The 27332-nt window shown below is 60.3% G+C and overlaps 3 protein-coding genes across 4 annotated transcripts; all 3 read right to left on the bottom strand.

Moving 5' to 3' along the window:
• Positions 1 to 9094: 9094 nt before the first annotated feature.
• LIF (LIF interleukin 6 family cytokine) lies at positions 9095 to 12057 on the bottom strand. Its single transcript, XM_030460619.1, has 3 exons — positions 11985 to 12057; positions 10044 to 10222; positions 9095 to 9892 (listed from the first exon to the last, which is right to left on the bottom strand). The coding sequence occupies exons 1-3, from the start codon at positions 12001 to 12003 to the stop codon at positions 9455 to 9457; spliced, it is 636 nt and encodes a 211-aa protein (XP_030316479.1). The 5' UTR covers positions 12004 to 12057; the 3' UTR covers positions 9095 to 9454.
• Positions 12058 to 17237: 5180 nt separating this feature from the next.
• Positions 17238 to 18778, bottom strand: OSM (oncostatin M). 2 transcript variants are annotated; one of them, XM_030460715.1, is made up of 3 exons: positions 18707 to 18778; positions 17900 to 18036; positions 17238 to 17776 (listed from the first exon to the last, which is right to left on the bottom strand). In XM_030460715.1, exons 1-3 carry the CDS (start codon positions 18741 to 18743, stop codon positions 17312 to 17314), a joined length of 639 nt encoding a protein of 212 aa, XP_030316575.1. In that variant the 5' UTR covers positions 18744 to 18778; the 3' UTR covers positions 17238 to 17311. The 2 variants fall into 2 exon arrangements, with proteins under 2 accessions (XP_030316575.1, XP_030316576.1); XM_030460716.1 differs by having other exon boundaries at positions 17945 to 18036.
• Positions 18779 to 21559: 2781 nt separating this feature from the next.
• Positions 21560 to 26575, bottom strand: CASTOR1 (cytosolic arginine sensor for mTORC1 subunit 1). Its single transcript, XM_030460725.1, has 9 exons — positions 26443 to 26575; positions 26250 to 26320; positions 23817 to 24010; positions 23582 to 23714; positions 23242 to 23365; positions 22539 to 22652; positions 22371 to 22453; positions 22159 to 22253; positions 21560 to 22074 (listed from the first exon to the last, which is right to left on the bottom strand). Exons 1-9 carry the CDS (start codon positions 26553 to 26555, stop codon positions 22009 to 22011), a joined length of 993 nt encoding a protein of 330 aa, XP_030316585.1. The 5' UTR covers positions 26556 to 26575; the 3' UTR covers positions 21560 to 22008.
• Positions 26576 to 27332: the final 757 nt, after the last annotated feature.

Below are 27332 nucleotides of genomic sequence, written 5' to 3'. Positions count from 1 at the left end.
TTTTCTGCCCAGCTGGCTCCCTCCTCCCCTGTGGTTATCAAAAGATGCTTTTTCAGCCAAAAATTACTTGGTTCCCCAGGCTCTCTCTCCAAGCCTTGTGACACTGCCTTTAGCAGAAGCAAAGTGGTGATCGGTGCTCAGTGCTTTCCCACAATAGCCTGGACACCACTGTAAAGAAGCCAAGGAAACTTTCTGGCACCAGAAGGAATTTAGACCAGCAAATCCATTCTGCTGCCTGAATTCAACCCCTCACCCTGGACATCTCAGAGTGGCTCTTAACCAAACCACTTGCACGTCACAGACAGGAGGTAAAAGTTGGGAGAAAAGTCCCTGGAATTGAGGACTATAGCTCAGAGATGCTGCACATCCCTGTCCTGCCTTCAGCAGGCAGCAAACCCAGCACGGGCATGGGGAGAACTCCCCTGAAGGTCTTGTGCTGTGGATGAAGCTCAGGGTTTCTCATCCCACCCTCCATTGATGGCTAACATCACTCCTGTTCCAGGCTCAGCTTTTCCATTCTTTCTGGCAGGTGTATTCCTATCTCAGGTGGGTCAGGACTGTGACCCAAGTGTTCAAATCATCCTGCGAGCTGGTGGCTGGGCAGGAGGGCTTCCTGGCTACTGCTGCCATCACTGTCAGATCATAAAATCCTGGAATCATAGAATGTCAGAGGTTGGAAGGGACCTCTAGAGGTCCAACCCCTGTGTCAAAGCAGGATTACCTCAGGCAGGCCACACAGGAACACATCCAGGTGGGTTTTTGAAAGTCTTCAGAAAAGAAGAGAGATCCTGCTCATCCTCCTTCAAAACCTGCTGCCACCAACCCTGCTTCCCACCACTGTGCCAACACCTTGTTGTACCCCTAGCTTTACCAGTAAGCAAACGTGCTCCCAGTGGTGACCTGCCGCTGGATGCCCCTGGCCATGTGCCCACCAGGGCAGCAGCAGCAGCAGCAGCAGCAGCAGCAGCAGCAGCAGTTCTTCTCCTCCCAGCTCACTCCAGGCGTTTCCTTGCTCAGCACTCGCGTGCAGGCAGCTGGAGGGAATCAGAGGAGCTGGTTAGAGAAAATCTGGGCAAAGGCAAGCGAAAAAAAACCAAAACAAAACAAAAAACCCAAACCCTAAAAAAAAAAAATCCTGGGACCTGGCAAGTTCCTACACAAGTTTCCATGAGAAATCCAACGTGGCCATCACTGGCCTGCATCCGTGTTGGAGCCCTCCCAGGCCGCTCCCGGGGTCAGCGGTGCTGCCAATGCCCACCCAACTTTTGGCAGAGTCCTGGCCAAGCCTGGTCCTGTGCCCGTGGCTCTGGCAGCTCCACCAACCCCTTCTCCCACCACCGTCAGGAGAGGATGGTTCCCAGGCACCCGGGGAGCTGCCTGCCTCTTATTGCTCCCGTGACATATTTATTGCTATCAGATTAGTCTTTAATTTCCTTTGTTCCCAAATTTCTGACGGCGCAATTAAGGAGGCCTGAAGGGAAGCGTGTGTGCTCGGTCATCAGCCCTGTGGTTACTGTCTGTCTGGAAGCGGTTCTGGAGCCGGGTTCGGGGAACAGCTGCCAGGCTTCCAGGCTTGTTTTCATTTTCTAAGAGGTTAGCTGAGAGCCCGGTGCACAGAGACACCCGTGCACACCCAGAAACCCCGCCACACACACAGAGCCACACGCACACACACGGAAACACACACATAAACACAGGTGCTGGGCTGACATGCGGAGACATAAACACACCCGGGTGTGAAACGGGGCCCCGGAATGTGGGACAGGACCCAGGGATGTGGGACAGGACCCAGGGACGTGGGACAGAACCCAGGGATGTCGCTGGGACAGCGATGCCACCAGCACAGGGTGGGGAGCCAGGAGCCCGTGGTGCTGTGCAGCTCCACTCATTCTTCCCCAGCTGCGGGGTGATGGGAGAGGTCCCTCCTGCTGCTCATCCGAGACCTTTTTGGGGAAGAGCCCGGTGGTAGGAGCTGTGAAGAGGCTCAGCTGAGGTTCGTTTCCTCCTGGGCTTGGCTGTGAGTTGAATGTGCGATGTTGTGCTTGGGGTCGGGCTGTGCTGCTCTCCCCATCAGCCCCAACTGGGCTGCTCCCCTCTGCCCCAGCAGGCTGGAAGGGGTGAAGGAAGCTTTAATATTGATTGCAGCAGAGCTGGAAAAAGAGAGAGCCTGTCACTGCTCCCAGGAGATGGGAAAAGCTGGTCCTCGAGGGGCCTCCTGGTGCCTAAGTGTAGAGAAACATTGTCAGCCAGGTGCCTTGAGTTGCCAGTGAGTGGGTGTGAGTCCACCTGTGCCTGATTAGGACAGGCCCCTATTGGGCATGAGCAAGACCAGGGGGCCAATAAAGGTGGGACTCACACCCACAGAAGGCACCTCAGCTCACTCTGGTGCGAGGCATGGAGAGGCCAGCAGCTCGTCGAGCCTCTGGAGCAAGAAAGGCTCTTCCTGCTACACTTCTACCCTGGAAGCGCTGTGTGGTGGCTGGAGTCCTGGAAGAGACCAGCAGCTCATCGAGCTTCAGGAGCAAGAATGGCTCCTCCCACTACACCTAAGGGATTGGTGGTGTTGGGATTATGGAGACTGGTAGTGATGGGAACTGCTGGTAATAGGGACTGCTGATGCTGAGAGGATGACTGGTGGTGCTGGGATGATGGGACCTGATGATGCTGGGCAATGGGAACTGGTGGTGATGGGATGATAGGGACTGGGGGTGATGGGATGATAGGGACTGGTGGTGCTGGGTTGATGGGCAAGTGGGGAGAGCTCCTGTTGCCCTGCACAGGACTGATATACATCAGTACCAGGGTGTTGTGTTTGGCAGTGCCGAGGTGGGATGACCACAACTTCCTGATGGAAAGCCCCATCCTAGAGCCTGGCAGGCATCCCACCAGCAGGAGATGGACTTTGCCCACCCAAGACTGCCCTCCCAGCCCCAGGGATATGCCTGACCAGGAGGAAGGCAATCAGAAATCTTTCTAGGAGCAGACAAATGAGTCAAGCGTGTTGTTCTGGGCAGGTTTGTGCCTTGCAGCACCCTGGCTGCGGAGGAGGAGATTCTCTGGTGGCTGGGAAAGGCTGGGTTCACACTGCAGCTTCTCCACCACCGTGGGGGATCATTTAGGACTTGTTCCTCTCCAGCTCCTGTCTTTACAAGAAGTGTAGGAACTTCCTATCTCTGGAGCCTGGGGCCCTTACGTGGTTGGCAGCCACAGGCACGCACACGCTGGCCCAGTGGGATTGCACGCACACCTTGGGAAATAAGACTCAAAGGAGCAGTCAGTGGGGAGAGGTGAGCATGACCTGTGCCAGGTAGCACATTGACATTCCTTTGGGTGCAATAAATTAACATGGCAGCTGCTCTGGCCCTAAAAATGTATCCCAGGGGCAGCTAAAGCCGGGGCGTCCGTGTGGTGAGCTCAGCACCCAGGGGAGGGAGACACAGCCAGGCACCCATCAGGGCTCCCACCCCATCCTGCTGCTGCCATGGGTGGGGGTCCCCAGCATGACCCCACTGTCGGGTGCCACATGGTGGAGGTGGTGAGCAGGGTGCTACAGAGTGGGGCATCCCCTGGGTTGGTCTGGGAGCTGCTCCTGCTCTCCCCACTGTGCTGTTGGGATGGAGGTGCTGCTGCTCCCTGGGGTTGGAGAACTCAAGGGGAGCAAGGAGCAGGTGGACACTTCAGAGGGGGGGACAGGTTTGGTCTCAGTCACATCTATTCTCTTTTGCCATCTCTCTTTAACATCAAAATAAATCTCTGCTTTCCAGTTTCTATCTTTCTCCAGGAATCTCCACTGCCTTTACTCATTTTCTGACTTCACCTTGGTGGGGAAAATGATGGCAGGGACTCCTCTTCCCACAGAGCCACACTGCTGTGCTGCTAAAGGTGGCACAACCCCCTCCTTTGCTCTCTGGGGATGGGGACTGCAAGCTGTGGCAGCAGGAGGGGCACGGGGGGCTTCAGCAGTGTGTACCCCCTCCCCATGCCATGCTGTGTCCCCCTGGCTCTGGGGACACCAGGGAGCTGATGCAGCTCCTGCTTCATCCCAGGACTGGTCCTTCCTCACTATCCTCCTGGTGAGTCTCTCCCAGTGGTGCCTGTTCCTCTGGAAGCTCTCTTGGGTTCCCAGTTCTTCACCCCTGCCAGCCCTTTGCCTCTTTCCAGTGACCTCCATTTCCCTTTTTCCCCTCCCCAGGCAGGGGATGTGTAGTTTCAGACCATCTGAAGTTCCTTTGTCCAGCAGATGCATCTCAAAGAGCTTCAGTCTTGCAGGTCCTGCTGCATTTTGGACTCAGTATCTGCAAGGACTCAGACTCAAGCAGAGCAGGGGTGGAAGAGCTGGGATGTTCACCTCCTTTCTGACCACTCTGCCTGGGTGCTCTGCGTGCCCTATCAGACTCTGGTCAGGGTGCTGAGCTCCTTATTGAGGCTCCTCCATCAGCAGTGGAAGCACCCAGGGCTGCAGAATTTCCCCTGTCCTCTGTTGGAAGGTGATCACCGTGCCGAGATAACCCCGGCCATCAGCCACCCAGCTCCTGCCCTTGCCCGTCTCTCCTGGTGGAAGACATGGCAGTGTGTCTCCTCCTTGATGGGGAAGGGTCCCCTCAGCCCTCTCCAGGGCATGGGGGGGATGGCACTTGGGGAGCAGTGTAGAGAGGCCTCTCCAGCAGCTCCCCTGGGGCTGGGTTTGACCCCGCTCCAAGCTCTCTCTCCACAAGACTAAACACTTGCTTAGCAAAGCTGCCAACCAGGGTCTCGGGGGACGGCTGGGGATGTGTCATCCAGCTCCTGAGCCAGCCCCAAGCTCCAGCAGTGTCACACAGCGAGTGGCTGTGCCGGGGGGTCCGGATCCAACCCCCACCCTCCCCTTGGCTTTTGCCAGCCCCGTGCCAAGACCCCTGCCAGGCATGGAGACGACTTCTCAGAGCCGGGTCCTGCGACAGAGGTTGCGTTCGTCTCGCCTCCAACCCATTGTCTCCTTTATTCGTTACGGTTGGTCTCCAATTAGGAGTTTGGGCCATTCAGGGCAAGGGCTGTTTCTTCCCATGTGAACGTGAGGTTCCTGCGCTGCCGAGCTGTGATGTGGCTGGGGACCCACTGGAGCATCTGCTATTGCAGCAACAGTGCCCGGGGATGAATGTGTTTCAGATGGGCTCAGCTCTTCTTTCCGTGCTCGGGCTGGTGGCCAGCCTGAGACAGTGGAGGGAGAGCCACTGGCCAGCCCTTTGGACACCACGTTGGCTTTACAGGAAGAAGGGAAGTTGAGAGGAGATCTTAGGAAGAAATTCTTTGGTGTGAGGGTGCTGAGCCCCCGTCCCAGGTTGCCCCCCAGAAGCTGTGGATGCCCCATCCCTGGCAGTGTTGAAGGTTGGATGGGGCTTGGAGCACCCTGGGCTGGTGGGAGGTGTCCCTGCCCATGGATGATCTTTAAGGTCCCTTCCAACCAAAATCATTTATGCTTCTATGTTCCCCTCCTCAGGGACCTGCTGGCACTCAGCTTGGGGCTGGGGGCCTGACGAGGAGATCTTTCCCAGCTGAGCACATCTCCCATGTGGCACCTCCTTGACAGCGAAGTGGCTCTGCTGTGGGCACCAGTGGGTGTGACCCCAGCACTGGTGGATAGCGGGACCTTTCAGGGAACTGCCCAGCCGCCAGGGTGTTGGGGATCAGCCTCGGTTGGGATGCTCAGACCCCGGGGATACAAGACGTGGCCCCCACCTCCCGCTGTGGAGGCTTGGGGGGAGGGGGATGCAGAGCTGTGGGTGCTCCCGCACCGCACCTGCACCTCCCGCACGGCAAGCCCGGTCTGGCGGGTGGCCCCGGGGCAGCGGCTCGGACCCGGCCGGCCGGGCTGCTCGGCGTCACTCAGCACATGATCCACGCCGCGGGGCCAAGGTCTGAGGTCAGGCAGTCACACCCAGGCAGCGGCACTGACTTCACCGCGGGCAGGAGCCGCTCCTCACGTCCCGCGTTCCCCGCAGGCAGCCCTGACCCGACGCGGGGCCGCTGGTCAGACCGCTCCGTTACCGGGGCGCGGGCACCGTCCTCATCGCAGCCAACGGCTCCCCAGAGCCACCCCCTCCCCCGTTTACCCCCATCCCCTTTCCTTGGCTCCCACCCCAACCAAAATAGTTTCTCCTTTCCTAGGGCTAACGGGGTCCGGTCGGGCTCGCCAGGAAGCCCCAGGGCCGGTTCCTTTCCCGGTGCTTGCGGGCCGGCTCGCGGGGCTCGCCCGCTTCCCCCGAGCGCCGGGTGGGTGGGATCGGCCGCTGGCTGAGGTCATCGAGAACCTTTTCCACCTCCCTCGGGTTTGGGATGTCCACCAAGCACAGGGAGACGCATCCCGGCTCCCAGCAGCTGGGGGGATGGCACCAGCCTCCAGCCCCAAATCCCCGGGGGGAGGCCAAGGATGGGGCTTGGGGGAATTTTAGGGTCTGGTTCGTGCTCTGGCAGGAGCCACTTTTCCAGGGAAGGAAGAGTTAATCCCCCGCCCGCCACTAATGAGCCTTAACTGGGAATGACCCGACACGGGGGAGAAGTGAACCCATTGTCCTCGCCTTCGTTTGACTGTCTTCCAGGGAGACTCATGAAACGCAGGGCCCAGGCGTGAGTTCCCAATTTATGTCAGGAGGCTCTGATTTATTCTATTTATTTATTTTTGCCATCTGGTTGAGGAGGGACGTTGAACGCAAGCGTGAGAAATCCAGATGTGCACAGCTCCTCGTTGCCGTGCTCCCTGCTCAGGACCTCAGCCCCAGCTCCTGGCCCCAACTGAGCTCAACCCCAAATCTCTGGCCACTGTCACCCCTCCAGGCCTCAGGGCACGGGTTGGTGGCACCTCTTGGCACCTGCCACATCCCCAGTGGGGACAAGGGGTGGATGTTTACACCCAAACAGGCTCAGCCTGGATGCCCAGCCATGGATTTCCAGCACACAAGGTGGTGACCATCTGATGGCCTGGTAATGGTAGCCATGAGGACACCTGGGTGCCCCCAGCTGCAGGGACACAGTGACATGTTCTGCAGGATCTGGCATGTTCTGCAGGATCTGGCCCTGTTGCATGATGATCATCCCAAACAGATGGTGCTGTCCCCTCCAAGGCTGCTGCTGTGCCCTGCCCCCCTCCTGCTTTTTGGAGGGGTTTGGGTGAGTTTGAGGACATCTTATCTCCTGGTGCCAGCTGGAAAAAGACCCTACAAATGGGCTGGGATCCTGGGCACCTTCCAGGGCACTGGCACAAGGGACACTCCTTCCCTGGTGGCAGGATGGGATGATGGAAAAAAAGCCACACCATGCCTGGGGACCCACTGGGATGTCCCCTGGTGCCTCCTCTGGGTGGTGGGGAAGCTGGTGCTGGTTTGGGGCTCACCTGCCACCACGGAGGGACAGCAGGGCCAGGCTGAACCTGCACACTGCTCATCCTGCTGTCACTGCTGGTGTGGCATCAGGCTGCCCATGATGGTGCCATTTTGAGGGGCAAACCAATGCCATGAAACCTTCTGTGGGAGCTGGGGAAAGCAGCACAACCTAATGGGGCAGGAACAGAGGGGGTCTTGGGGGAGGGGGGGCAAACTTTTGAATTTTTGCAATGATTTTTTTTTTTTTTTTTTTTTTTTTTTTTTTTTGGTCAGGTCTCCTCCGAGACACAAGAGATGATCACACAGGATCTTAGCTCATCCGCTTACTGTCTCATGCCTGGGAGGTTTGGCTGTTGGCCCGAGGGCTCCGGAGGAGGAGGAAAATTTCATCATCCTACTCCAACGTCTCCTGGATAATCAGCCTCTTGTTAACCGATACGGCCCCATCCGAGACGCTCACGGAGGAGCAGGGCGCTGGAGGAGCCTTAGGTGGTCTTGGCCCTGGCCAAGCTTTGCTCAACCTCTCCCAGGGCTGCTTGGGAAGTGGCTGAGATTTAGTTTGCCCCCCCCCCACCACACTCACTCGCCTCCCTCTGCCTCTTCCCAGCCAGATTTGGCCTTTCCCCATATCCCCAGGCACTGGAATGCTGCTCCCTGCACCGTCACACCATAATGCTCCTCACACCGTGGTGTTCCCAGCACTGTGATGCTCCTCACACCATGATGTTGCCCACACCAGGATGCTCCTGGCACTGTGATGGTTCCCACACCATGCTGCTCCTGGCACCACGATGGTCCCCACCTCAACCCAGAGCATCCCCAGAGTATTGATTTAAACCCCAACCCCACCAAGGAAGATGTCTCCACAATCCACCATCCCTTAGAAGGAGAAAAAGGATGGGGGATGATGACCCTCAGCAACATCTGAGGGATTTTGGAGCAGCCAAGGGTGTTTCAGGGAAGAAGCTGAGGTGTTTGAAGGCCAGGGAGAAGGGAACCCAGCAGAGAGGAGCCGAATGCAGTCCATTTCTGTTGGTTTATTTAAAAAAAAAAAAAAGGGGGGGGAAAAGAAGTATAAAAAAATAAATATTTAAATAGAATTCTCTCTATATATATTACCAGAAATCTTATTATTAATTATTATTAATTATCATTATTAATAACATTATTAAAAGCCAAGTCAGAGCTCTGGGGGCACACTGGCCTTTCCACCGAGGCAATAAATAACCCTCAGAGCCCTCTCTGGTGCCAGGAGCCAGCCAGCGTCTCCTGCCACTAGCCTGGGGCCCGTCCCTGCGTCCCCACATCCCTGTGTGTGTCCCCACGTCCCTGTGTGTCCCCCCCACATCCAGCAATGTGAAGCCCAAAGCCCAGCCCTTGGCCACTGGTGCATTCAGAGCCCTTCCGATGGGAAAAGCTCTTTTCTGAATGGGGGGGACTCTCCGTGCCCCGCCGTGCCTGCGCGGGGGGACACTGCTGCCCCGGGGGACACTGCTTCCTGGGGGGTTGGCAGCCGACTGTGTCCCCAGCAGGTGGCTTTGTCCGAGGCGGTGGGACCCAGCCCCAGCCGCCTCAGCCACCCCGGCTCCCACAGTTCAGCTCCTTGTGGGGGAGCCCAGCCCTGGAACGTGCGGGGGGGGGAGCGTGTCCTCGTGTCCCCATGTCCCCACCAGCTGCAGCATCCCAGTGAGTGTCTTTCATCCCAATCCCTTTTCCTGAGCCTTTCGGGTGATGCTGAAGGATGTCTGTCAGGTTGCCCTCCACAACGGAGGAGCCTAGCCATGAGGGTGGAACCTGTCCCCTGGCAGCACACACAGCTCTACCCCGTGTAAGCATGGGGACAGCTGAGGTCCATCCCAGGAGCTTCCCGTGCTCTGGCGTCACCTCGGGGATGGATGCACCACCTCGTCCTGCTGGATGCCAGCCCATGCCCTGCTCCACCTGGGATGCACAGGGCTGCAACGTTCACCCCTCAAGGGGCAAATAAATTACCAGGGGGATGGATGGGGCCAACACAAGGTCCAGGGTAATAAATAAGTTCAGGAGGCAGCGATGGAGGACGGCCAGTGTGGGGCAGGCAGAGGAGCCAGGGTGGGTGTTCACGGGGGGCTGAGATGAGGTAGGAGGACACGGGCAGCCTGGGCAATGACCTGCACGTACTTCCTGAGCACCTGGCAGCCCTGCTGCTTCTTCTTGAAGGCGCTCTTGCTCTTGGAGCTTTCCCCGTAGCTGACATCCACCTGGAAGATGTTGTAGTTCTTGCAGAGGAGGCAGGTGAGGTTGGAGATGAGGCCCCGGGTGGTTTTGGTGGTGTTGTGGAGTCGGTCGAGGAGCTCCTTGGCCGTGGGGTTGAGCTCCTCCTGGTCCCGTGTGATGTTCCCCAGCGAGGCATTGAGGAAAGCGAAGAGCTTGTACATGGCCACCATCACCTCCTTCCTCTCGCTCGTCCGGTTGACACGGAAGGGGGGGAAGACGATGCCACCGGGGTTGCAGAGCTTGTCACTGTCACTGCTGAACGGCTCTCCTTGGCACTTCAGCTGGGAGGAGAGGAAAGTGTCACCCCCCATGTCACACACACACACACACACACATACACGCACACCCCGACCACCTTTTACTGACATCCCCATCCCTCCCGCCCCTCGATGGAGTAAACCAGCCTGGGCTCCATCCCCCAACCCCACTTACATAGAGGCTGAAGAGGTCCTGGGCGGTGGCATTGAGCAGCGCGACCTGCCTGCGGGTCTGCTCCTGGACGGTGGAGCGGCACAAACCGTGCCCGGGGCAGCCGGGACCGCTCACCAGCAGCGCCCGCCCGGCCACCGGCCGCCGCTGCAGCAGGAGCAGGGCCACGAAGGGCACGACACCTGCGTGGGGACACAGAGAGCTGACCGTCACCGGGGGTGGCCCGCGGGGGGGACCTTCCTACCCTGGAGGGCAGAGCATCCTCGGGGGGATCCTCGCCCTTCCCCCAGCACCGAGGGGTGGGCGTCCAGCCAGGCTGCGGACTCCTCCCATCCGGCTGGGTGTCCAGTAAGCCCCCAGACCCCCCCCAGATTTGCCGTGCTCCCCCTCACCTGCCCCCGGCAGGCTCTCCCCAGCCTCCCTCCCCGCGGGGCGCCCCGTTTCCTTCCCACATTTCGCAACCGGCCCCGGTGACGACCTGTGGGGTTTTAATCAAATATGCAAAGCGCTTTTTTTCTTCCCCCCCCCCTCCCTCTTTCCCCGTTATCCTCGGCCGGGCCCTGCGGGAGCCAGGCCCCACCCCGGCCCCGGCTGACTCAGCGGGGGCACCCGCAAGGAAACCTGCCTCCGGCATCCCCCCTCCCGCCGCCCCAGCCTGCCTCAGTTTCCCTGCCCTCCAGGAGCCCCCGAGGAGAGGAGAAGTTGCAGCTGCTGGAGCCACCGGCCAAGAAATCCCTGACCATGGACCAAGGGGACCTTTGAGCCACCATCAGCCTGGTCACCCCCATCGTCCCCCTCCTCCTGCGCCAGCGAGGTGCTCCAACACCCCCCCCCTCTATCCCGAGGAACCCCCCCAAACCAGCATCCCTACTCGGGGAGGCCCAAAGCACCTCCAGAGCTCGCACCCTGGGGACCAGGTCCTCCTCCCAGGGATTCTGGGCTGGGGGGGAGGGAAGGGGGTGTTGTCCTCTCCCCCAGTTCCCCCGGCAGGGCTGGGGGGTCCCGGCGATGCCACGATGTGGGGTTCGGGGCTGCTGCCAGCGAAGTCCCCAGACTGTGACAAGCGCCGAAGCTGCCCCGCACTTGTCAGCGCTTCCGACGTGCCACCGGTGCCGGGTAATCCAAACCCTTCCTTCATTTCCCCTGCCCAGGTGCGAAAGGACTTACCTGGGCGTGCTGCCAGCCCCGACCCGCCGCCGCTGACCCACCCCTCCCCAAAATCCCTTTTGACCCCCCGCATGCCACGTCCCGTCCCATCTCCCCCCCAGCCTTGTGCCCTTTTCACAGTTGGGCAGAGCTCAGCACCCACGTGCGCCCGGCGATGGGTGGGCGCTGCCCCATGGGGACCCCCCAGCACTATCGCTGGGGTGGCGGCCGCTCCTTCCAACCCCTCCTCTTGCACTTGGCAGCTTCCCCATCCCTCCGGTGCTCCCGGCACGGCGGAGAAGGAGCGAAAGCAGCAAAGTTTTGTTTTGGTTTTTTTTTTGTTTTTTTTTTTTTTTAAAAAAAAAACAGTAAAAAAAAAAATCCCCCTCTCCTTGCTGCTTTTTTTTTTTTTTTTTGATTTTTGATGGTTTTTGGTTTTTTTTCCCTTTTGGAAGCTTTTCGAGTTATATAAGTGTCCAGATGTTGGCTGCTCCGCGCCAGCTCCGCGCTCCCCGCTGCCAATTCCCAGAGATGCTCATCCCCGGGGACCGCGGCACGGCGGGAGCCTTCGCTCCCCCCCCCCACCCGGCACCCGCCTGTGCCCGAGCATCACCGGGAAAAAGGAGAGGGGAGAGGGAAGAGGAAAGGAATAAATAAATAAAAATTAATAAAAAGCAAAATAATAAAAAGGGAGGAAGGAGAGGAGGAGGGAAACTAATTGCCCCAAAAGTTGATAATTTTTTTTGGGTTGGGTTTTTTTTTTTTTTTTTGGATTTTGGTTTTTGGTTTTTTTTTTACCTGCTGGCACGAACTTCATTGTGAGCCGCGTCCCGGGAGCGACTTAATGGGGATTGGTGTTGGCAGAGGGAGTTTTCAGAAATTCATGTTCATACTGGGGGACTTCTCGGGGTTTATATACCGGTCCGGCAGCCAGCCTGTGTTGTAAGAAAGGGGAGGAGGGGGGGGACGTGGGGGGGAGCAGCACCACTATCGTTATTTCTATTGAAACTGGAAATCAGGAAGTCGAGGGCTTTGGAAATCCTGAATGATTCTTAGAAATAAACTTCTGATAAAATTGATGTCACCCGGATTGTGGCTTTGGGGTTGGGTGGTTTGCTTCTTTTTTTTTTTTTCTTTTTCTTTTTTTTTTTTTTAAGCGGGTGGTTTGTGTTTTTTTGGTTTGGTTTTTTTTAAGGTCGGGGAGGTGGGTGGGAAAGCTGGCGGGGGGGGGGGGGGATGAATTAAAACGTGTTCACCCCAAAGGGAGGGGAAGGGCAGCACGTGGGGTTTGGGGGTGTCGCGGGGGGCAGCGGGTGGCGACGGTGGCGTCGAGGCGCGATGTCGCCGTGAGTCACGATGCCGCAAGCACTTTCACCCCCGAGTCCCCCCCTCCCCGGGCCGGGGCTTCCCCGCCGGCTGACGGAGCTCTCAATGAAAGAAGAATGTGGAGGGGGAAAAAAAGGGATAAAAATAAATTTTTTTTTTTTAAATATATGTAAAATTCGGGTTGGGGTTTTTTTATCTCTTTTTTTTTTTTTTTAATCTTTTTCTTTTTTTTTTTTTGGGGGGGGGGGGGGGGTTAGAAAGGTTCAAAAAGTGCGAGGTGGCAGTGCTGGGGTGACAACCGCGGTAGCCGCAGTGTCCCCCGGCCCGCTGGTGGCTCGTCCCTTTAGTGAAAATATTAAAAACCAAGGTGGGTTTTCTCGGGGAAAAAGGACAAACCCACCCAGGGGGAGAGGCTGGACCGGCCCCCTCCCCCCCACCCCCTCGGTCCCCTTCTCCAGGGTTAACCCTTCCTCCGGCCGGGTGCAGGCAGGGGGGTGCTGGCCCCTTGGTGAGGTGCTCAGAGATCTGTGGGGACAAACACCCTCCGGGGGGTGGGCAGCTCCTTGGGTGGAAGTGGAGGGGGGGGCAGGGGATTTGTCTCGTGGGAGAGAGGATGTGCGCACCCTGATTTGGGTGAAAAACAGGTTAAAAGGGGGGTTTGTTGTTGTTGTTGCTGTTTTTTCTTGTGTAGTGGTTTTTTTCTTTTCTTTTTTTTCCTCCTCACCAGGGCCACGGCCCCAGATGGAACTTTTTTTTTTTTAAATCAGGTTTAGCAAGTTTGTGCCCTGGTTGTGCTGCTGGCAGCTGAACCCACCGAGGGGACAGGCAAGGAGGGACAGTGATGCAAGAGCCACTGGGACCCCAGCTGTGCCCCCCATCCCCCTCCATAGCAGGGGGTGACAGGTTGAGGGGGGACATGAGGATTCCTCTGTGCTCCCTGCCTCAGTTTTCCCACGGGGATCAGTCACCCACCCTGACAGCCACAGCCCAGTCTGGCCTTACTGGAACACCAGGCAGCCAGCTGGGATGGGGGTGGCAAAAAGCTGGGGGGGGGGGTTTCCGTCCTGGAAACGGACACGACAAGCCCTGTCCCACACCCCCAGTGTCACACCTGGATTGTTGGGGTGCACCTCAGCATGGAGCAGAGGGTGGCTGCTGGCCTGGTGGCACTTAATTAGCTGGGGAATTGGTGTTTCTAAATTAGGGGCACATCCTCGAGCAGGTCCTGTGCTGGGACTGGGGTGGGTTTGCCATTTTTATGGCCATTTTCTGCCCCAGAACATCCCAGTCCAGAGCTAGGTTGGTGCCAGGAGCTGGGCAAGGTTTGGGGGTTCATTTATAATCGATTTTCTAGGGAAGTGGGGGGGTGAAATGAGGGCTCCCTTCTGCAGGGGGGGATGCTCTGGCAGGAAAACGGTGTCCCTGCTCCAGGCAAGGGTGGTGATCCCTTTCCCAAGAGCCTGGATGGTGGGAATGACCCCGTGTGGCTCCCGGGTGGGTGGCACCAGGGGACAATGCAGGGCATGGTGAGGTCGTGGCACGGGTGGGAGGTCCGGGGGGGTCCCAAGGAGGGACCTTGAGGGTTTGGTTGGGGGGAACAGTGGGATGGGAGCTGGTGGGGTGCAGTGAGGTGACCTCGGTTTGGAGACCCCAGGAGTGGAGCAGGGCAGAGGCTAGGCAGGAGGCAGTGGCTCTGCTTGGTGGGACACTGCTGCCTGCCATCCCCACTGGCAGCCTGGCCAAGGATATGGGGACAAGGCTGGGATGTCCTAAAGCCACTGCTGTCATGCTGCTGCTCTTTTCCTTCCATAGCTGCCTCCCTCACCCCATCCCATCCCATCCCATCCCATCCCATCCCATCCCATCCCATCCCATCCATCCTATCCCGGTCCCCTCCTGCCCCATCCCTGTCCCCATGCTGCCCCCTGCTGCCCCAGCCCAGCACCAGACACTCCCCATCCCATAATTACCCCTCCCGCCCCATTCCCACCCAGAACTGCCCCTTCCCCACCCAGCATTGCCCCATTCCCACCCACCACCCTGCCCCCCCATGCCAGACCTCCCCTCTCCCTATCCCAGAGCCTCTCCTTCCTGTCCATCCCATTATTATCTCTACCTGTCCCCTCCTCATCCCATAATTTCCCTCACCCCCCCCATCCCAAACTCCCTGCTGTGTCCCTGTCCCCATGCTGGGGGACACACACCCCGATGTCACTCTCACCGCAGCCGCCGGGTGGTCCATGGGTTGGGGGACACCACACCCCGTGTCGGGGGGGGGCTGAGGAAGGGGTGAGCAAAGTGTGTGTCCCCCGTGTCCCCTCCTCAGGGAGGGACCAGTGGGGACGATGTTCCCTTGGATGGGTTGTCCCCCTCCCAGTCCCTGTGTCCTCCCCAGTGCCCTTCCATGGGTGTCCCACTGCTCCCACCCCAACCGGGCCATGGTGGGGTGAACAAGCACCCTTGAGGACAGTGCCCAAAAGATGTCCCCACCCTGGGGTGGCTTTTCCCCAGGGCTGGGCACTGGGGTCCCCTGGGTGGCCCTGCAGCGAGGGACATCACCCACGGGAATGACAGAAGTGACAGCAACCCCCCGGTGACACTCAGGGGTGTGCAGCCCCTATTTGGGGATTGTCCCCCCCACCCTTCCATGCCACTCCCAGGGGGGTGTCACATACCTGCACCCTCCCCTCCAGAGCCCATGCAGGGAGCAGGGGGTTGGCAGCTGGTGAGCGGTGGCACTGTCACGGTGACGGTCACCCACCAGTCTGTCCTGCTTCATGGTGACATCGTCGCCATCCCGATAGTCCCCAAGGGGCAGCAGGTGCCAGCAGCAGCGTCCCGGTGGCGATGGTCCCCAGGACTGAGTCAGGTGGCAGTGTGGTAGCAGTGTCCCGGCAGGCAGGGGCACACGGTGGGGAACGAGTGACTCCACGGGGACACATGACCCGGTCTTAGGATTTTTGACTCAGCAGGAGAGGTGGCAGCGGGGTGGCCCGGTCCCCACGGTGGCCTCGGCAGGGCCGTGTGGCTCTGCTTGGCTGCCTGTGGCCACAGCAGGGACAGAGGCACACACATGTGCGACATGTGGCACAGAGGGGTGGCCAGTGCCAGCCCATGTGCCATGGCGTGTGCCACATCCACTGTGTGCCATGGGCCACATCTTATGGTGACACGTCCTGCACCGTGCCACACCAGGCAAGGTCCCATCCCACCACATCACACCTTGTCACATGTCCTGGTGAGGACAATAGTGCAGTAGGGCCACCAAAATCTGACCCACAGACACCCAGACAGAGGGACACCCAAACACAGGACACAGGGTCACTGGGAAGCAGGGACAACGGGACACTGGGACATCTGGACACAGGGGCACCCAGCTACAGCATGTCTGGGACATCTGGACATAGTGCCACAGGGCCACTGGGACAGAGGAACACACCAATATCTGGACACAGGGACACCCACCCAGGCACTGGACCTTGGGGACACAGGGACACAAGTGCTCAGCGGCCCACAGGCCGAGGTCAACATTTTATTTCTTTATATAAAAATAGGGAGGGGGAGGCTGGAGCCAGTGGGGGGGACAGGAGCCCCTTTCCCAAGGTCCCAACCCCCCACCATAAATAAACATTTGGGACCTTCAGAGTTCAACACGATACAAAAAAAAAAAAATTGCCATAAAAATAGATATTTCTGTATATATTAAAAACATGTCCTTAAATATTTCTTCCCACTTCAGGGACGTCTTAAATTAACCCCAAGATTCAATAAATACAAAACTCACACAAATATTAATGTATAAATTAGAGGGGAGAGGATGGGTGCCACCACCCATCGTCACAGTGCGGTGGCCCAGGCAGGGCTGTGGTGTTCCCAGGGGCTTGGGGACACCGAGGATAGAGGGACAGCGAGTGTGGAGGGATGACCGTGGGGTCTCTGAGGATACAGGGGGATTCCCAGAGCCTGAGGTCACCGAGGGTGAGCCCGGGGACAGTGCGTAGGGACACCAAGCACATGGGGACACTGAGAGGACAGGGAAGGGACCACTGAGTGTGCAGGGATGAGGACACAAGCACAGGGACATTGAGCTTTGGAGGGACGTGGAGTGTGCAGGGACACCAAGCTCATGGGGACACCAAGCTTGCAGGATTGTGGTCCCAGATGCTCTCTGGGGTCAGCAAACCTGGCAGAGGGCAGGCAGGGGGTGACACTGCTGGTGTCACTCCCTGGTGTGGGCAATGTGGCTGGTGCTGGGTGAGCTTAGTCAGGCCGGGTCACCCGACCCATTGAATCACTGGAAAGTCCAACAGGGCTTGGGGACAGCTCCATCCCACAGCACTGGGCATCCAGGGGACACCCAAGCACACAGCTCTCTCTGGCACCAGCGATGCAAAACGTGGGGCAGGTTCCAGGGCTGTCCTGCAGCTGAGTGGTGGCACAAGGACAGCTTGATCCCCACGGGAAATGATGATCCCGCTTCCAGAGTGCTTGTGTCCTCACCTGGGTGAACCTGAGAGTCTGTGGTGTGTCCTGATGGAGCATCCCTGTCCTGGGGATGGGATGGAGATGATGGAGATGGAGCTGATAGGGATAGGATGGATGATGGAGACAGAGATGATGGAGATGGAGATGGTGGAGATGGTGGAGATGATGGGGATGATGGAGGTGAGGGGGGTGATGGGGATGGAGTGGTGGAGATGGTGGAGGTGCTGGAGATGCTGGGGATGATGGAGATGATGGAGACAGAGATGGAGATGGAGACGGAGACGGAGATGGAGATGGAGATAGCTCCAGCAACACTAGGAGCCTGTGGGCATCCGTGAGCCCTGGTGAGCTCTCTGCCTCTCCCGGTGTGCCCGGATCCTCCTGGTCTCCAGCAGGGCATTGAGCTTGACCAAGAAGCGGGAATAGCTCCAGAGGATCCGGCATCCCTCCAGCTTCTGCCGGAAGACCTTGGTGGGTGCTGTGGGGCTGGGTGGAAGGCGGCGGGTGGGCTGGGGGCTGGGAGCTGGGTAGAGCCCCTCCAGATTGTTGAGGAGCCCCCGGACCTTCAGGTGGGCGCTGGCCAAGCGGCGCAGGATTTCGGCACCGGGAGGGTTGAGGTCGCGCTGGTGCCGGGTGATGTCCTGCAGTGCCTGGGCCATGTGAGTCATGGTCCCTCTCAGTCCCCTCAGTCCTCGGGTCCCCAGGGAGGGTCCCCGCAGCCACTCGGGTGGGCGGTTGGTGCGGCAGAGGTGGCCGATGGCCAAGCCTTGGTCCTTCTCCTGCGAGGAGATAAGGGCAAGAGGTCAGGGAAAGGAGCAGCACGGGGACCCCCATCACCCCAGCCTAGTGTCCCCCTGTGGAGGGGACAGGAGCCATCCTGTGTCCTGGGGAAGGGGACTCACGTAGAAGGTGAAGAGCTCCTGAGCATCCTCAGCCATGTGTCTCACCAGTGCCTGGACCTGCTGCAGGGTGGGGGGCTGCAGGGGACGCCCCCCCTGACCCGGTACTGCCCAGAGGATGAGGAGCCCTTTGGTGACAGCTGGAGAGGAAGAGGAGGGAAGGTGACCAGGGTGACAGGCACGGTGGAAAGAGCTTGGCCCCACTTGCCCATCACCCTGGTGTCAGACCTGGAGGTGAGACCCTTCCTGTGTGCCAGGCTTGTGTCCCCCCCATGACAAAGTCCCTGGTCCTGCTGTAGGGATAAGCCAGCCCCTGTGCTGGGGACATAGTTAGGAGGAGGATGAAGATGGCATCAAGCAGCCCAACTCGTGGTTGCCCCAGCACCTTCCCCTGGTGGCCCTGTCACTGCAGAGGGGACAGAGGTGACAATCCTGCATCCTGCCCCTCGGGTGCTGCCACTCACAGCAGGCTGGCCTTGGCAGTGCCATCTGGGCTTGGAGGGCTGCTGACCCCTGACCCTCCACCATCGAACTGACCCCAAAGCCTGTCCCCTCCTGCCCCTCCAGGAGCCCACCCGCTGCCCCCCACCCCACAGCAGAAGCAGGGAGATGTCCCTGTGCCCCGCCAGCACCCTTGGGACGGGACACCAACCACAGCAGGGGCAGCCTCAGTGACACCATCTGTGGTGGCACCGCCTGAACCCTTGCTGCCACTTCACTGCCCCCAGCTTGGGAGGAGCTGGGGGGTGGCTGGGGGACAGACACCAGAGGACACCAAGGGGACACCAGGGGACACCAGAGGACACCTACCTCCCAGCACTCCCGGGAGCCACCCGTCTCGCCGCATGGCCCGGACCCGCGGTGTTTTTTCGGCGCCTGAGCCACTTCCTTACTGCCGGGGCGAGGGGGAAGCTCTCCTTTTTAAAGGGATCCATTCGCCCCCGCCACCACGGGGGGCACCCGCGCCCAATGGGCCAGCAAGCCAGCAGGCAAGAGGTGGCCCCGGGGCCAATGAGAGGAGTCAGATGGCCCGGCGGGAGGAAATTATGCCGGGGTGGCCCAGGGGGTTGTTCTTCGAGTCAGTTCCTCGAGGGAGTCCAAGCAGGTCCAGCCTTGGGAGTCCCATGTCCCATGGAACCTCCTGGGTCCAGCAGGTCCACCCCTGGAGCCCATTGTCCCATGGAGCCTCCTGGATGCAGCAGCTCCAGCCTTGGGATCCCAATGTGCCATGGAGCCTTCTATACACATCATGTCCAGTTCTCAGACCCTGTTGTCCCATGGACCACCCTGGGTGCAGCAGATCCAACCTGGGGAGCCTGTTGTCCCATGGAGCCTCCTGGATCCGTGCATCCCAGCATCCCTGGAAAGGGTCCCTGTTGAACCAAAAATGTCCTCAACTGCCTCCGACCCAGAACACAAGAGAGCGTGGCAGTGGTGGCAGCCATGGGGCTGTGGCACCTATGGCCAAGGGACAGGCAGGGACACCCATGTCCCATCACAGGGTGCTTCCCATCCCGAGTCCAACCATGGGAGCTGGAAGGAGCCATCCAGGAAGGAACCATCCCAGGAAGGAGTATCCTGGCCTGGCTGGTGCCTGCACCCAGCCACGGTGATGGGTGACACCCACCCCCTGGGTGACACCTTGGGGTGCTGGCCAAGGAGGACACACAGGGTGGCAGAGCTCAGCCTGTCCTGCCCACAGCACCCACCCAGGGAAGAAACACAACCACCCATTGTGGAGCTGGGCCCCACGTGGGGTCCTGGGGTTGCCCAAAGGTGGCCATGGGGCAGAGGGCAGGGGTGTGGGCAGAGCTGTTCCTCACTGCCACCTGCAGCTTGTGCAACACCACAATGGAGAGCCCGGCTGGCACTGTGTCCCTGTGGGGCCCTGGCATGGCTGGTGCAGGCCAGGACAGAGCCCTTTGTCCCCATAGGTCCCCTGCAGGTCCCTCATCCCGATGGAGAGAGCTCATCACCACCAGTGGCTTTTTGATTCCATAAAAAGGAATTTATTTTATCATCTTTGGTTTTTTTGAGCTGCTTGATTTCTGGGCTGACCACAAGAAGGTGCTGGTGGGAACCCAGGGAGCTGCCCCACCCCCAGACTGGGTGGGGAAGAGGGGGGACAACCCAGAAATAACGTCTCCTGTGGGGCGGAAGGCCTGCGGCTGTGACTCACTTCCCAGAAGCAGAAAATGTTTTCTTTTCCCTAAATGTCCCCTCCTCAGCTGCCCCACCACCCATGGGACTCCTTGTGGTGGGAGCAGGGTTGGTGCTGCCTTTCTCCTCCTTGAGGTGTCCCCCCAGCAGAGGTGACAGCAGTGGATGAGCCAGGAGAATATTCTTCTTGCTCCACACCTGCTTGTCCATCTGTCTACCTGAACAGTTAGGATGTGTCTACCCGTCCATCCATCCATCCATCCATCCACCTACTTATCTGCCCATCCATCCATCCATCAACCTATCATCCACAAAATTAACCATCCATCCATCCATCCATCCAACCTCCTATCTGTGTGCATGTCCATCCATCCACCCATCGATCCCTCTCCTCCATCTGTCCATCCAGATCTCCACCTATCCCACTCATCCATCCTTCCATTTGTCTGTCCAATCATCCATCCACCCACCCACCTACACAGAGGAACATCCCTCCCTCCCTCCCTCCCTCCCTCCCTCCCTCCCTCCCTCCCTCCCCTCCCTCCCCCCTCCACCCTCCCCTGACCCTTTGGGCCCTCCAGCTCATCTGATGCCACAGCAAGACCCCTGGGTACCCACTGGGAGTGCAGGACCCCCCAGGCAGAGCACACAACCCCTCTCAGACCCCCCACAGGACCACAGGTGGCCTTGTCCAGCACTGTCACCGTCACCTCTGGGTGATAGGGCCAGGCAGAGAAGATGCCACCCTGGTGGCAGAGGACTGTGCAATACCCCATGGGGACAAAAATAGCACCGGTGACCGCATGGGCTGGCGGCAATTTCTTCATCGCTTGGGCGCACGTCACCAACATCCCATGACCGGGGACAAGAGAGCAAGACAGGAAGAAGAGCACCCGGGGAGATGGTGGGAACCCAAAGGCAGGAGCTGACGCAGGTTGGACCCTGGCACCCCCCACCCAATGCATGGGAGAGGGGGGGGACAGTGAGGGACAAACCCGGCGGAGGTTTCCTGCTCTACACCACGTCACAGCCCCTGGCTGGGTGCAGCCACCTTTGTGTTTCCCCCAGACTGTGGGGGTAGAAACTGGGGGGTAGAAACTGGGGTGGGGGGGAGGTTGAAGCCTGTGCCTCCGTTTCCCCCGGGACTGTCTGAGGGTTGCAGGCTTCAGCCCTGTTTCAACCCAAAATGACCTGGTCACCTTCTGGGGAGAGGACACAGGCAGTGCCACATCCCCCCTCACATCCAGTGCCACCACTCTGGGGACCAGCTCTGGCCCTCCCCCCCAACCCCCAGGGCAAGAGGCTACATGGAAAGAAAAATAATTGAACTTTTATTGACTTATTAAAAATTAGGTGAAAATACAGCACTATCATCCCCCTACAGCAAGTGACAGCCCAGCCAGGGGACACGAGGCCACCCTGGAGGGGACACAGGGCTGGGGCTGAACCTCAGCCCCCTCCCCCCCCTAATCACTGCCATGGGGGTTTTGGGGGGGATCCCAAGCTCCACGGATGCTTTTGTCTCCCCAGAGGTGTCCCAGAGCATCACAGCCACCCTACCCAGGGGGACCACACACCCATGGGGACATGTCCTATCCCCCCCACCCTCATTTTGGTGGTACATCATGGCTTTCAGGTACATCCCCCCTGCCCAGTAAGCCCCTGGGGACACCCACTCTCCTCCCAAGTCCCCAGCCTGGGGACAATGGGTGACAGGGTGGGGACTGCCCTCCTCCCACAGGACATTGTCCCACCACCATGAGGCCACTGGGTCCTTAAAGCCACCATACCCCCGCGTCCCCAGCAGGCAGGGAGCTCTGCCCCACAGCGGGTGGGGGAAGGGCTTCAATTAAAAACCAACAAATGTGGCAGCGGGAGGGAGGAGAGGACAAGGAGGGACCCCACCGTGCCACCGCGCTGGGCCACTAGGGGCGGGGACAGCTGGCCAGCCACTATCTGCCCCCGTCCTGGCGCTGCTGCAGCAGCTGGATGACCTCGGCGATGCCATCCTCAGGGACCTGCCGGGAAGGGGACAACGAGGGGGTCATTGGGCGGGGAGGTGACCCTCTGGGGGGGGGAGGGGGCAGTGGCGAGGTCCTCACCAAGGCGTGATCGAAGTTGAAGGTGCTGATGTAGTAGGCGGAGATATCGGCAGCCGCCAGCGGCTCCGCGATCTGCGCCACGATGCCGCACTCGTCTGGGAGGGGTTGGAGAGGAGGAGGGACCCCCCCCCAGAAAAACCTGGAGTGAGCAACGACCCACGTACTCCCCCAAGCACGGGGATGGGGTAGCAGAGGGGAAGGGGGATGCTCACCAAAGCCCAGGGGCTGCCCCCCGATCCGCACCATCCGCCAGAGCTCCCCCGAGGAGCTGGTCAGGAGGAGGTCACTGGGGAAGCTGGGAGAGGGGGGGGAGGGTGAATGTGAGCCCACCCCCCATCCCTGGAGATGGACAGAAGGACAGAGGGACAGAAGGTACCCACCGCTTCTGGGTTTCGGCATCCATCACGATGGAGATGTAGCCCTCGATGAGAGAGAAGGCAAAGAACGTGCTGGAGTTGAGGTCCTGGCTGCTGGCACCAGCCTCCCGGGGGGGGCTGTTGGGAGGGAGGGGTACACAGGGGTCACAGCCCCCCAAAACTGGGAGAACAGGGGCTGGGTGGTGGCACTGGGCATGTTGGAGGGTGGTGTTGGGGTGTGGAGGGTGCTACCTACCCCTAGAGTCTGTAGCCCCCAAGATGGGGGACAGGGGGTGACAGGATAGTGTGACAGTAGGTGCCAGACACACACAGGACAGGGTGACACCAGATTTCAAGTCAGTCCCAAAGCACCTCTTGGTCCCACCAGAGGGGACATCACCCCCTGTCCCCTGGGATGTCCCCCTTAGGAGCTTTCTGGCACCGCTCCCATCCTCTTGCAACCCCCTCCCTGAGCTTTGCTGTAACAGGGGTTGTGTGTGTGTGTGGTGTCACCTCAAAGTCCCCTGGGTCACCTCAGGGGTCCCATCTGCCCCCCTTCCCCCCCTCCCACGTGCTGGGGAGGAGACAAACGTGCTGGGGGGAGACAAAACCAGTTTGTAAAACACACCCAGAGCTTGAAAAGCCACTGGGAGCAAGGAAGGGGGACATGTCACTGTGGTTCAGGTGGCACTGGGTGAGGAGGTGTCACCGTGTCCCTAGGACCCACCTGTGGGAGTAGAAGAGGACGTCGATGAGCATGGTGGCAATGGAGGGCAGCGTGTCAGGGGCCACCGTCAGGACACAGAACCGGGTCTGGGGGCTCTGCACGGGATGCAGCGTGGGGCTGGCAGCTGGCAAAGGGGACATGGGAACAGCTTGGGGACAGTCCCGCAGTGCCACCCCGTGGCCACCGCAGCCACAGCCTCTGCATCCAGCAGGTTGCAGAGGGGGTGACCCCCCGAGGACGGTCCCCAAGGATGTAGGTACCGCGATGAGAGCTGGAGCATCCCGGTGCGGGTCGGGTGGCCCTGAGGACAGGGTGGCCCTGGGGGCAGGGTGTCACCCACCTGGTTTGGGCTTGAGGAAGCCGTTGCTGACGTCATCGCAGGTGACAGGGACACATTCCCCGCTCTCCTCCTTGTAGATGTCGAACTCCCCGGCCAGCGTGTGGATCACCACCGGCAGGTCCCGCTCCCGCACCTGCCCAGCGCAGGGACAGGATCAGGCCCCGCTTCTTCCCCCGCCACCACCCCCTGCCACCAGCAGGGGACATCGGGAGCGGGTGTCCCCGTCCCGGCTCACCAGGATGAAGTCGGTCTGGTAGGTGGAGAGCATCAGCACGGAGACGTGGTGCTCGGCCAGCGGCGCGATGACCGACCTGGCGATCTTGGTGACACCGGTGGCCTGAGATCCCGAGGGTGCCCGCCCGTTGGAGACCACGCTGAGCACCAACCAGGTGGAATCTGCCACCTGCAGGAACTCGGAGGGAGGCAGCTCTGCGGAGGGTGAGGGGAAACTGAGGCACAGAGCCCCCCTCCCGGGGCAATGCCACAGGGCTCAAGAGCCACGTGTCACACTGTCCCGTGGGAGATGAACTGTGGCATGGGGCTGGAGAGACTTTTTTGGGGCCCTGACCAGCCCCATCCACAAGTAGAATGAGCCCAACAGGGCTCAGCTGTTCCAGGCACTGAGATGGCCTCAATTTGGCCATAGGGATGAGGGGGGACAAGGCTATGACACCCCCTCCCCCACAAGCCTGGGACATGTCTCTCATCCACACACCAGCACCCTGGGGTGGCAGCAAGGGGGTGTGAGGCACTGCACCCCAAAAGTGGCACTGCCAGGGCCCTGGGGCTCATCCTCTATCCCCCTCCAACCTCCCCAGCAGTCTCCAACCCAGCACTGGGGATGCTCAGGGTGGGGGAACATGGGGCACCAGAGGGGACAAGGGAAGGGCCACCCTGCGGTGCCAGAACCTCCTGACACCTCATCTAGGGGGATAGGGCTCCCAAAAAGTGGTTTTTGTTGGCAGGGAAGGGGTGCTGGCTGGTGGGTATGACAGAGGCTGTGCTTGGGTGTCCACCCACCCTCCTGCCAGGAGAGGGGTGGCACTGCCAAGACACCCCAGGGCATCCCCCCGTCACTGTCCCCCCCACAGAGCTCCCTGGAAAGGACAATGTGTGTGTGTGTGGGGGGGAGGCACTCAGGAGGGGCTCCACACTGCTCCCCGTGGGTGACACCCTCCCAGAAGCACCCAGCCCCTTGGGCAAGCACCCCGTGTCCCAGCTGAGAAACCAAACTCATCACACCAGTGGCAGTGGGGAGGTCATCCCAGGGAAAGGTCTGGCACCAGTGGGGGAACGGGGTCCCCATGATGGGGTCCCCATGGCGGGATGGGCTCTGCACCCCCTCCTGAAGCTGGGCTCGGGGCAGGAAGGGAGCAGGGCTGGATCCCGGGTGTTCCCAGCACCCATTCTTGAGCAGGAAGCACCAGAATGGCCTCGGCTCCGGCCCAGGGCCGGGGCGGGACACAGATGGGGACACAGGGACCCGGACACACTTAATGGCTTTTCAACACCACCCTGGGCTAGGCGGAGGGGGGGCGGACAGACTTCGCTGTCCCTGTGTCACCCACCCCAGGGTTTAATTTGGACTCCCAAGAGAGGAGCGGGGGATGAAGCTCTCCCCAGCCAGGGGACCATCCCCTGCCCCCCAGCCCTGCAGCAGGGAGAGGTTGGCAGCCCCCCAGCCCCGAGGGGGGGGGCACAGAGGGCACAGTGGGGCTGCCGGCTCGCAAGGACCATTGTTCAGCACTTCCTGCCTTCCCCTTCGGGATTGGGGAATATTTGTCTGTAGGCCCTTAAATAAAACAATATGTGGGGAACAACTCGGGGTGGGGGCAGAACTTGGCCCCCAGAGCCCCTTCCCCCAGCCAAGGAGAGGTGGGAACTGCTCCGGCTACCCAGTGCCCCAGGCTGGGCTGACCCTTGCTCCTTGGGGCAGGGCCAAGGGGAGAAGCTGTGGGTCCTGCAGCCAGGCCAGGAAGGTTTGGGTGTGGGAAGCAGGGCAGGATACAACCCCTCCAGCACAGCCTGTTGGGCCAGTACCTCCAGAAGCACCGGCGGCCAGGCCTGCGTGTGGACATGTCACCAGCAGTGGACATGTCACCACATGACACCTTTGGGGGAGAGGGATGGGCCTGAACGGGCTCAAACACAAGCCAGGACACCTCAAATATCTGGTCCTTGGTTGCAGGCACAGCACCAGCACCACCCTAGGTGGGCACAGGACTGGTTGGCCCAGGCTAGAAGGATGAAGATGGCCAAGGGCACGATGGTGGGGGATAGGGGTAGCAACAGCGAGGTGGGGTGGTGCCCATGGGCATCCCAGCAGGGTCCTGTCTCCTGCCTGGAGCAGCCAGGCTTTGGGTTGTCCCCGGGCTCCCCGTTCTCCCAGCGGGGGCCAGCAGAGGAGCAGCCCTGCCCTGGGAAGGGATTGTTGGGGTGCAGGAAGCCTGGGACGGGCAAGCTGGGACATCCCCGGTGCAGGCGCCGCGGGGTTGGGTGCTCAGCAGCCGGGGAGCCCCGGGGATGGGCAGGGCTGGAGGAGCCTCGCTGCAGCCTCAGGACTCGTTCCCTGCGGCCCAAGCCTGGAGAAACCAACTGAGAACGGGCACAACTCGTGTCTGCAGTGCCAGCCCACCCTAGGAGCGACCTGGAAGCCACCGCTCGGTACCTTTGAAGCCTTCCTCATCCAGCATGATGGTGTAGTCCTCGGGGGTCTCCGTCAAGCTGAAGAATTTGCACCTGAAGAAGAAACCGGTGCTGCCCATCCCAGCACCGCCGCCCGCCGGGGCCGAGCACCGGGAATGGAGCGGGGGAGGAGGGGGGGGAGAGGGAAGCTGGAGGAGGAGGAGGAAGGCCGGTACTTGCAGCGCTGGGGGAGGAAGAGCAGCTTGAGCAGCGGGTGGGTGTAAAGCCAGAGCCCGCGGCGGGCCAGGCTCAGCACCCGCACCCGGTGCTCCAGAATGTGCAGGTCCATGGCGGCCGAGCCGCACCGGGGCCCCCACCACCCCCGCCCGATATAAGCACAGCCCCGGGACCGCCCCGGACCGCGGGAGGGGCAATCGGTCGCTCCGCCCCGGACCAGAACTTCGGCCGGGGCCGGGTCACCCGGGGCTGGGTGACTGGGGACCTCACCCCAGTGCCCCCCGGACCCCGCATCCGACCCGACCTGGAGCCCTCGGGTGCCTGGATGGGATCCAGAGCCGGAGCCTCAGAGCCCCGGGAAGCTTAGACTGGACCCAAAGCGGACCCCGGGGGTGCCCGCACCGGACCCGACGCGGGGTCCCGGGGAGCCGGAACCGAACCTAGAGGCCAGTACCAGACCCCGGGGGCCCGGAGCAACCCCAGTCCAGAGCCCCGGGGAGCTTGGAGCAGACCCGCACCGGAACTCCGGGGAGTCTGGATGGGACCCGAAGTTCTTCACCAGAACCCCGGGGTCCCCCGCTCCGGATCCAATCTGGAGCCCTGGAATGCCTGGACCGGACCCAGGACCCTGCTCCCAGTCCCTGAAGTCAGAGCTGGGACGGGACCCACTAGGACTGGACCCCCTGAGACCCCACTGCACTGTGCCCACCTGGCTTAGTCCTGTGTGTGTGTTCCCCCCCCGGGCTAAAGCTGGGAGTGCTGGGGATAGGAACGGAGGTGTGGGCAGAATTCCCGTCTGCAGGAAGTGCGGGGAGGGAGAGGGGAGCCTGGGAACCATTTTGTGTGTGGGAAACAGAGTTCTGGGGCTCCATGGGATAAATCAGGGGTG

The sequence above is a fragment of the Calypte anna genome, chromosome 15 (genome assembly GCF_003957555.1).
Source record: "Calypte anna isolate BGI_N300 chromosome 15, bCalAnn1_v1.p, whole genome shotgun sequence".
NCBI classification, from domain to species: Eukaryota; Metazoa; Chordata; class Aves; order Apodiformes; family Trochilidae; genus Calypte; species Calypte anna.
This window is presented reverse-complemented; position numbering and strand designations above follow the sequence as displayed.

Coding starts and splice junctions, on each gene's coding strand:
- LIF (XM_030460619.1), bottom strand. Junction 9,893..10,043: donor AGGACCTCTTCAGCCTCTAT/GTAAGTGGGGTT, acceptor CTCTCCTCCCAG/CTGAAGTGCCAAGGAGAGCC.
- OSM (XM_030460715.1), bottom strand. CDS start 18,743: ATGCGGCGAGACGGGTGGCTCCCGGGAGTGCTGGGAG. Junction 18,037..18,706: donor GCTCCCGGGAGTGCTGGGAG/GTAGGTGTCCTC, acceptor CTTCCTCTCCAG/CTGTCACCAAAGGGCTCCTC. Junction 17,777..17,899: donor AGGAGCTCTTCACCTTCTAC/GTGAGTCCCCTT, acceptor ATCTCCTCGCAG/GAGAAGGACCAAGGCTTGGC.
- CASTOR1 (XM_030460725.1), bottom strand. CDS start 26,555: ATGGACCTGCACATTCTGGAGCACCGGGTGCGGGTGCTGAGCCTGGCC. Junction 23,715..23,816: donor ACCAGACCGACTTCATCCTG/GTGAGCCGGGAC, acceptor TGCGCTGGGCAG/GTGCGGGAGCGGGACCTGCC. Junction 22,653..23,241: donor GTCCTCTTCTACTCCCACAG/GTGGGTCCTAGG, acceptor CCCTCCCAACAG/CCCCCCCCGGGAGGCTGGTG.